The 10584-nt window shown below is 36.6% G+C and overlaps 2 protein-coding genes across 2 annotated transcripts; one reads left to right on the top strand and one right to left on the bottom strand.

The window, feature by feature from the left end:
* Positions 1–179: 179 nt before the first annotated feature.
* Positions 180–6102, top strand: LOC139941495 (cyclin-dependent kinases regulatory subunit-like). The gene is made up of 3 exons (XM_071938027.1): positions 180–370; positions 3397–3524; positions 4216–6102. The coding sequence occupies exons 1-3, from the start codon at positions 312–314 to the stop codon at positions 4278–4280; spliced, it is 252 nt and encodes an 83-aa protein (XP_071794128.1). The 5' UTR covers positions 180–311; the 3' UTR covers positions 4281–6102.
* Positions 6103–7617: 1515 nt separating this feature from the next.
* Positions 7618–10497, bottom strand: LOC139941494 (ciliary microtubule associated protein 1A-like). The gene is made up of 4 exons (XM_071938026.1): positions 10230–10497; positions 9823–9933; positions 9560–9673; positions 7618–9401 (listed from the first exon to the last, which is right to left on the bottom strand). Exons 1-4 carry the CDS (start codon positions 10288–10290, stop codon positions 8920–8922), a joined length of 768 nt encoding a protein of 255 aa, XP_071794127.1. The 5' UTR covers positions 10291–10497; the 3' UTR covers positions 7618–8919.
* Positions 10498–10584: the final 87 nt, after the last annotated feature.

Consider the following 10584-nt stretch of genomic DNA (forward strand, 5'->3'; position numbering starts at 1 on the left):
TCAATATGAGTACGAAGTTGTCTTATACTGGTACCCTGCCATTGTAAAAGACAGCTTACTTTTTAAGTCACATGGTCCGGATACACCAATCACATGGGGTTGTTCTTTGTGTTTCTTTCTACAGTGAGGACATTGACCAATCACGTTCAGCGGCTCTTTTTGAGCGTTTGGTTTAAAATCAGTCAATGCCACTTTTGCACTTTAATTTTCGGACTGGCTGGATGTGAAAGATTCTCGCTCGATTCAATAAGCAGCAAAGAGTGTCTAATTTGTGCAGTTTTCGAAATCATTCGACGACAGTTTTCATCAATATGTCACAGAAAGATATATATTATTCAGACAAGTATTATGACGATGTTTACGAATATAGGTAAGTATTTTTTAACAAACGAGGAATGTTCTTTTGACGGCTGGCACCATTCTTGGGGTGGTGTCCTGCATCATCTTATCATGGCCATCCATGCATTAGGATATGCAGAACAAAAGGATTGATTTTTGAAAAATGAATTAAGCAATCTGATTGCCAAACGAGATAGTATAGTACACATTGTGATTACCAATTCAAAATATTTGCTAACTCACTGTTACTTTAGTCAATCTTTTCCATAATATTAATACTATTAATAATAGTTTTAAAGGCAGTGGACACTATTTATTGGTAGGCCCTACTTTTTACTACTACTAGGCGGTTTAGGCCTAATTAAATAGTTACTCAAAATAATTATTAGCATAAATAAAACCTTACTTGGTAACGAGTAATAGGGAGAGTTTGATGGTATAAAACATTGTGTCTTTTGTGAGAAACCGTTCCCTCTGCTCTGAAGCATGGAGGAATAATTATTCCTCCATGTCTGAAGTGTTGTAGTTTTCGAGAAAGAAAGAAGTAATTTTACACGAATTTGATTTCGAGACCTCAAGTCAAGTTAAGTTTAGAATTTGAGGTCTCGAAATCAAGCATATGAAAGCACACAACTTCGTGTGACAAGGGCGTTTTTTTCTTTCATTATTATCTCGCAACTTCGACGACCGATTGAGCTCAAATTTTCACAGGTTGGTTATTTTATGCATATGTTGAGATACATATACACCAAGTGAGAAGACTGGTCTTTGACAATTACCAATAAGTGTGACTGTCCACTGTCTTTAAAATGTTCTTTTAAGTTTTATATTTATTAAAAATTTAAATAATAAATTTAAGTTTCTTGCAATGTTTTAATTTTTTAAGTGTGACTTATGCTTTTTCAAAAGCATTTATAAATTCTTACTGACATACTGTACTGTTCATGTGTACAGACTACAGTTTGTGGGCTAACCTTGTTTTTACAACATTTTCCCAAGACCAAGTTTTGGAACAATAGTGTCGCTTCAGACAGAAGTTTTACAGTCAGAATATTACTTCAAACTTACCCTTTTAACCTCACAGCATCTAGCCCACCTTGTTGAGCTGTTAATGGCTCCGCTTTTACATCGGTCTCATCACTGTCACCATTACAGCCCACCTTCGATACATGTCTTAAATGCTAAGTTTTCAAAGGTCGCAAAATGCGTGGTAGTTTGATTGCAAATTTCTCCCATTTAAAAAAGTCCTATACTACTCCAACATATCTCATTTTAATCCTTACATTTGTGGAATTACTATGACACATAACAGGGCTTACTAAATGATGACTTCGTCCAGATGTGATGATTTGACAATTGGTCCAAAAAAATCGTGTACAAAAATTACATTAAACGTGACATGTTCTTGGGCGCCGCCATGTTTTAATGATTCTCCTCCCTGTTGGACGTGAGAAGTCGGGGCACCAGGCAACTCTTGCAAGTCATGAATATCCAAGAGGTAATGTCACGTGACGCGGTATGGCTACGCTTCGCTGATTTATCAATTTGTGTGGCGTACAAAATAAATATGAATATGTATGAGGTGACGTTGCGCGGTGGCAGTTTCTAGATACAGCGCATCGCTACGTCACCTTATACATATTCAGTTTTTACTGTACACGGACATAAGCCTAGCGATCATGAGGTCACCTTATGGATAATCATGACTTGCAAGATTTGCCGGGCGCCCACGATCAACAGGGAGGAGAATCATTAAAACATGGCAGCGCCCAAGAACATGTCACGTTAAATGTAATTTTTGTACACGATTTTTTGGATCAATTTTCAAATCATCACATCTGGACGAAGTCATCATTTAGTAAGCCCTGTTATGTGTCATAGTAATTCCACAGATGTAAGGAATAAAATGAGGTATGTTGGGGGCTGTAATGGTGACAGTGGTGAGACCGATGTTAAAAGCGGAGCCATTAACAGCTCAACAAGGTGGGCTACACAGCATCATGAGAAAGGTTGGGCATTTATGTTTGAACAAAATGCAGTGTTCAAAGTTTGCAAAATTTTTAATCATGCAATTGCTTGCAAGAACCAAAGTGTACTTGTAGTTTCCTGTAACCCGATTGTCCGTGTAAAAAACCTTGCAATCGTAATTATTTTATTAATTTTTGGCAAAATGAAACTGATTTTTTATTTACCATTCCTAACTTTCCAGTCTAAACAAACGGAAATCTAATAAGAGAACATAAACTTTTTAATGCACATTTTGTGCACAATTTTATCCACAATTCCATAAATTCTGGCATAAATATTTGCAGTCTGCAAAACAAATTCCACTTAACAGCTAAATGTAGTTCATGTAGTACTGCTCAGGTTAGCCCTGGCGGCGTTACATTTTCGTATACATGTATTATGTACAGTGACCTCCTGGATTTCTGGGGCGGAACATTTTCAAAGCTTCATAATTCAAATCTTACCTGATTTCCACAGTTTCACATTCCATGGCAGCACACATTTTCTGCGGACGGTGGTTTTGGTCGCATACATTCTTCACAAATACGTAATTTTTGTGAAATAATGCAGCTCCCAACGTTAAAAAGTTCCTGTTTATGATCATATCAATCAAGCACGCAGCGTTCCCGGTTTGGTTTGTACGACACAAGCACACACACACAGATGTTGTAGAGCAGATATTTGAATGGTGATGTCATATTCAATACGGTTTATAGGCTCCCTATAGATAACAAATCGTACTGGAACAACTATGCATTTCCCACTTTTGGATATGACTTACATTTTCCACCACAAAGTTCAGCAAAGTCAGGGATGGGTGCACTACATGTTCCATTTAAGCCAGAGATTAGTATGATGTCTATGTGCCATGCTCTTCTCTGTGAATCTTATTTTGTATTTCTTTTAAAAACAAAATTTGGTTTTAGTTGTCTTTGCTACATGTACATAATTTCTGGACAGGTCCAAATGGTACCAAGAGGCTTTTTTAATGACGATTGGCTAACTTCTAAGATATAACATATGTGATTAATTTAAATTCTTTTGTTCTAGGCATGTTATGCTACCAAAAACGATTGCCAAGTTGGTGTCAAAAGATCGGACGATGAAAGAGGAAGAATGGAGAAGAATTGGAGTTCAGCAAAGCCAGGGATGGGTGCACTACATGTCCCATAAGCCAGGTAAAAACTGATGTGGTGTCTGAGGATATTGGGTATTTCCTGATTTAAGGATTCCCCACAAATCATACTCCTTGAGCCTTTAAGTTTTCTTGAGAGAAATGATGCACAGTCCCTCCAGGAACATTCTGGGCCTAGCCAGGCCTGCAAATAATTATTCAGGACCCCCCCCCCATTAAGTAAGCTTATCAGTTCTAGAAACTTCACCTTGGCCCTTAATAAACAGTGTACATGTTTCTATCTTGGTTATAACATTAAGGTCTAAATCATCATTGAGTACGTTGATCCATGCACCTAGTAGTCGATTAGTCCACAAACCATGGATATGTGGCTTATAAACTACATTAAAATAAACTTTGAATGCATCAGACTTGCCACCGAAAATAACTTGGATTTTTTTACAATGCATTTTTTTCAATCTTGTGCCACAAAGCAAATGTTCATTTGTCAAATCAGCTCTGAGGTGTTTATGGACACAAAACTACAAAACTTTATGAAGTTAAGATGTATGTTTTTAACTTGTGACAATGATGTGGGTCTGCAGCTAAAACTTCACATTGGACACACAATCCAGTGGCCATTGGCAAACCAAGACAGTGGGTTTTCCAACGTTAATGGAACTTAACCCCCACCCTAAGCCTGGCCTCCCCCAACTCCTGGAAGCTTTTCTCATTGTTTGTCTTGTCCATTTCAGAGCCTCACATCCTTCTCTTCAGAAGACCACACCACAAGCCACTACAGGAGGTACAGAATTTGTGATCTTGGAACAGCTTGACATTTGTTTTGTAAATCAACCAGGATGGGTTCTGTGATCTCCAAGCAATACATACACACAGAGCTCCAACACACCCTGTGCACTCCATGTAAATACTAAACTTGTAAATAGATTGGATGGTTCATGTGGCTATGGAAGTGCTAGCTGCATGGACAGTGATGACAAGTGTGAATTCAACATTTGTATGACTAGTTGAACATCAACTCCACCAGCAGTCAATGGGACTCGGTCTGGACAACGATAGTTATTTATTCAATTGACGTACTAAGGGCTGACGCTTTGTCAATGTTTGAAAACTTTTGTTACATTCATTTGTGTTTTGTTTTGTTTCATAATGCTAAACTGTCATCAACAAATTGGTTATCAGAAAATTTCTTTAAAAAAATTGGAAAATTCAAAAGAAATTTGTGAAAGGAGATTCCTACCTTTAATTTAATGTGGTTTTAAAAACTAAGGAATATATATTTCATTATCATTTCGTTGATTTTTTCTTTTGATTGGTTCTTGGTACTTGGGTAGATCATTACCGTTCATGGCTACAGCTTTATCCCTTAACAGTGAACCACTGACCAATGCAAGGTCAGTTAAAAAAAAAATCACCTGATGAGGACCTGTTGTCAAAAGTTTCTCAAAGTGGTCCGGCTGGCTAGTTCATTGTTGAAAAGCATCCTGTTCGGTACGAAATGCAGACTACTATTATGTGGAATAGTGAAATAGCATGTGGACTTGTCGTATAAGAGCAAATTCTGTGTTCATTTTTTTCCCTTAAAATTACTCATCTTATATTTTGCAAGGCAGTTTTTGATAGGGCAGTTATTGCAATCAGTGTACATGCCATGTTTACTTTTGCTTTTCCTTAAAGATGACTGTTGTTATTAAAGCTCATTTTCATTTGTTAATAGTATTTCTAGTCTTTTTTCCTTCTTTTTCTTAATAAGGTATGAAATTGTTCACCAAAAATTATTGATAGTTGGATTCCAAATGAAAGTTTGATCAACCGTTGTATTTTGAAGAAGAAAACATTGTAGTACAATGTACTACTAACTTTATAGAAAAAAGTAACGGCTTACAAGTAACATAAGTTGGGGGTTGTCGTTTTCAAAGCATTTAGTGTACTGTATGCTTTTATTAGCTCTTCTTGGTACAATATGGTGTATTTTTAGTTGTATGTGATCTTAACTCAAATTAATCATTCCTTTGTTTGGGGGTAATAGTTATAAGTAAAAATAATTTAAACCAAGAAGGTAATAATTATGTAGCATTCTTTTGAGGACGATTTAGAAACTAAAGGTCTCGGTTGAGCTATTTCCAAAAAGAATGGATAGTACTTTACAATATTGTTGGTGTAAGTATAGGCATGAATAAAAATAAAAGCTGAAATAAATTGTGGAGTATCCCTAAATGCAAGAACAATGTACATGTACAGTGCCAGGAAAACGGGCACTTCCATTTGGAAAATCCTAAAGTATGGGAAGAATTTGAAGGGGCACAATGAAAGGCAACGGAGGCTATGACCCCATGGAATTCCAGGCCGGCACTGTACAATGTATACTTTCTGCAAGGAAATATTCAATTAATTTTATCAAGTTGACCACATTTCAGACAATCTCAGGACAGCCGGCATTAATAACAAGCAACGTCTATCATCCAAACAGTCAAATGTTCTAAAATCTACGCCTGGGCAAAGACTAAGTATTAGGACAAGAAGTTATTATTTTGCACCTAGGCATTCATAAATTGAAATTGTGTTTAATTTACTTTAGTTTGATGTTTTTAATAACAATGCATATTGATTGTATAATTCAATAGCTGTGCTTCATAGTGTTTTCTTCAACATGACATCTTGTATTATAGACGATGTGACCTGTGACATCACATGTTTACAAAAGAGCCACAGAGCCTGGACTTCCTGCAGGCACAATTTGTAAACGGCCCAAGTAAGAAAACATTTAAACTTGTATTTTATGGAGATTGCACTATTGATTTGACTAAAGGGGGCACCTCAAAACTTGTCCAGCTTTTACTTTCATAACTCCTGGATTTTATGTGGAAATTATGACACAAAATGTTAACTTTCCCATATGACCAGTGCAGTATCTTGCCTGCTAGACTAGTCAAATGATGTACAAGGTCAAACAATAATGTAAACAAAGGTCACATGGTCTATACATTGGTGTGCCCTGATCTGTGGATCTCCTCTGTTATGCCAAACAAAAGGTGTGTCTACACATTGTTGCTACGTACATAAATGTAAACAGTACATGTACATGTATAGCAACAAGGGAAACTGACTGGGTCAAATTGAAATGATTTGGGGTTGAACAAAGACAAATTGACAAGACGGGCCAGGATTTGAACCAACAACCTCCAAATGACTGTCAAGGCTGTGGGAAAAGATCCTTGAAACCATAAAAAACTTTGAGGAAGAGTGAATGGCTCTGGTAGCTGTTCCACTGAAAGCATTTAGGCCTATTGTGTGCTCAATTTAGGAATTCTAAAATGGGTTTCTCACTGCCTATTTGAAACACCAATCAAGATTTAAGAATTCTATAAAACATGAAAGGAGGGCAATTTATGTTTTCTGACATATTAAAAGAAAAACATTTTTTATCTCTCCCGTTGCTTTTTGAACAAAACAGTTTCAAAGAGAGTAGCCAGTCTGTGACCTGTCCATAGAGCTATATAATAAGTCTTATTACAAGTACATAGCTCTATGGATGTGTCCCATCCAGTAAATTGTCTAAATGTATTCAGCCCAGCCCTTTTTTCTCAAACTGAAAAATAATGAATTAGAAGGGGGTGGGGGTAGGAAGGGGGCTGCTTAAGTCAAACAAAAGTCATGTCAAGTCGTGAACAAAGTGGGGGGGGGGGTGGTCAACCATTTCCCAGGCTCAATTGTACAAAGCACTAAAATTCTGTGTAGTGATTTTGTATTGTGACATCACACTCAGCTTAGCTATTAAGACTGATTGCAGTTTTATCTTAAAAGATCTTTGTTCTCAGGGGCCATCTTCTTGTAAATTCATATGTCACAACCCCCAACAGATTCAAAAATATTAAATATAATACAACTGTAAGCTTTGTATTGTATACAGTATACGTGTTTATTTTTGTTTTCAGTATTAACATATGAATGTACATTGTTCTGTGTACAATATCATGTACAAAATTGCATCAAAACCATTGTAACATTTGAGCACACAAGACAACATTGCATAACATTGAATTTAACATCCAAACTCAATATTTGATCAAGTTGACACAGTCTTATTTTATCCTTGTGATAATAAGTACCAACAACTCTTGTTTTGCACATCTCCATCTACTATGTGTACATGTTTATGTATCATTGCATAGTTGACACTTGGTTAATTTTAAATATCTCTGATTAAAATGTAATATTTACAAAACATTATATACAAGCCTCGTGAAGCATGTTGCAACAGTCGAAACCATTTTCAATTAATAGCACAAGTCCTGACTTGACTGTCTAAGCTTTAAAACAAAACAAAGTCGACTTTGGACTTGCATTCACACACAATTATTGCATCATAACTTAAGGACCCTGATTTGAGTGGTGAACTAAAAATACAAAGTTATATGTCTGAGCCAATTGGAAAAGTTCTTGAATAGACCAAATTATACCTCATTATCATAGAAATATTGTGATATAAAAGGCTGTGGACACTATTGGTAATGACTCTAAATAATTGTTATCATAAAAACTCACTTGGCAACAAGTAATGGAAGCTGTTGGTTGTATAAAACATTATAATTTTTTTCACGCTCTTGATTTAGAGACCTCAGAAATAGATTATGAGGTCCCAAATTCAAGCATCTGAAAGCACACAATTCGTGTTTTTTTTCCTCCATTTGGTAACTTGTTACTTCGACAACCAATTGACTGTCGACAACCAATTGAGTTCAAATTTTCAAAGTTTTTTTATATGCATAAAATATTTTTAAAAACTGGTCTTTGACAATTACCAATAGTGTACAGTGTCTTAAAAAAAAAGGGGGTAAAATGCACGATAAAGAGAACAAATGCAAAGCATACTAAGATTCATGCCTTCATATATTTTACACTTAATTGACAGAATCTCTTTATATTATGCTCTTCATAGTGAGGGTTGACTATAGTTGTACCTCAATTGCCGTGAGGTGGTTCTAAACTTGTGCAAAATTGTTGTTGCGCTAATCTGTTGTGTCAGCGAACAGTGCGTTTCCTAAATCAGCAATTCAGTTACATACAAGTTTAAAAATATTTAAAAAGTCTCAATGTTTTTGCACATACCATTTGTTCTTGCCTGAAACACTTTGCAAAGTTGAGAAAATGTTTTTGCTCCGACATATCACTTGTTCCTCATAACAAGTTGAAATGATGATAAACACAAAATTACCTCCACTCTTTTGACCTAGTCTTCAGTGGAAAGTTTGGAAACACTTGTTTTCTGTGAACATTTTGTTTCATTCCTATTGGGAAATCATACTCCTTGCAGAGTCAGTATTGAATTGAAGTTTCTTGAATAAAGTAAGACTAGGCCCTGATATTGAATGTAAAAATACTGGCAAGTTCTAAAAACAATTAAAATAATATACAAGTACAAACAAATTGTTTTTTTTTTAGTCTGTGACATCAATGATGAGTGGACAAACGAATTCTGAATGTCTGATTCCAAGGGAGAAGCTTGGATACTTCTTCTTGTTAACTACAACTTTCTCCGGACTGTGAGCCCCTGGGCCGGGCTTCCTGGTCCCATCACCTGGCATAACGTTCCTCCCAAGCATGGAGTATAGAGGCTTCTTCTGTTTTGTAATATCCGGGTGGACAGCGTTGTGACTACCAGGTCCAGGTGTCTTGGACATATCCTCCAAGTAACCTCCGACCTTGGGGCGCGATGTCATTGCAAAACTGGCACAGGATTTCTTGTTTGGCACCTTGGGTCCAATCAGATTAGGAAGAGTGTAGCTGTTGGAAGCAGGGCTCTGGTCTCGTTTCCTGAATCGTGTGCGTGCTCTCATGGAGTAAGCTGGGGCGTGACGTTCACCTTGTGGGTGCACCTTTTCTGGACTGTAAGCGTATGGTGAGGGCGTTATAAATGTATCTGAGGAGAAAAAGAAAACAAAACAAATTAGTTAACAATGCATTTAAATTCAGTTTTAAAAAACTTTTAAAAGAAAATAAGCAGTAGGATTCGCTTCAAGTGTATGCTTGTTTTTGCACAATTAACCTTTTGAACTTTAAAGTTTCAAAAATACTTACTTGGATCTTTTTGACGGCCTAGTATGGAGTATGCTGGTGTCCCATCCTTGCCACCCCTTGTAATGGCTGGATTGATGAAATGTGCTGGCCCAGGACTGATGTCTTTTCCGAACACTGTAAAACAAGGGGCAAAAACATAAAACTGATTAACACCACATAGGATAAGAAATCGTTTAAAATTAAAGGCATAAATTTCTTTTTAAACTTCTATTATAAACTCTCACGCAGGCCTATAGTTTTAACTTTTAAGAAAAACTACTTACTTGAATTTTCAAGTCTGTTGCCAAAGGAGTAGGATGGTTTCATGTGTTTGGTGAAGTCGTGCTGTACAGCACCACATGTTGATGGGAGTCCATAGCGACCAGGGCCAGGTCCTGATAGAAAGGAAATAAAACGTAAGAATAAACATCAGCATAGTTCACAAATAAATTAACTTGAAAGTCTACTTTGTTTGTTATGTCTTCATTCAATAATTAAAAGGTTCTTTCCACATCATTTATAAATATAAGTTTTAAAATTCAATCAATGCATGAAGAGTGTAGACATGCGACTCGCGACAGGAACTCAAAGTTTTGCTATTTTGTTTTTTGGAAGAATGATGAACGAAGTTTTAAACACACTGTCTAAAAAATAGTGAAGACAAATCGTCGATGTCATTAAGTCTACCCACCTCTTTCTCTTGCAGCAATCATTGGACTTCCATCTTCCTTTATTCCACTAGATTTCTCCATTATTGCTTGCTGTCTTATTTCGTTGAATTTAACTTTAAAAATCGGAGGAAGTTACTTCAGACTCTTTAGTTGTACGTGGCACACTCGGGGTAAAGTAGCTGACGCTGACTGTAGCGAACGATCGTGATGAATGACTACCTAGGAGTGTGCAACAGGTGTTTTGTAGTGCCACGTTGTGTACAAAGTTGCCAGTAAACTACACTCATCACTAAGGACGCACAAGAGAAGTTTGCTACTTGGCAACGAAAAATGAATATTCATTTACTAGTATAGCGCCACCAACACGTTGGGAAC

This window comes from Asterias amurensis, chromosome 9, assembly GCF_032118995.1.
Source record: "Asterias amurensis chromosome 9, ASM3211899v1".
Classification (NCBI taxonomy): Eukaryota; Metazoa; Echinodermata; class Asteroidea; order Forcipulatida; family Asteriidae; genus Asterias; species Asterias amurensis.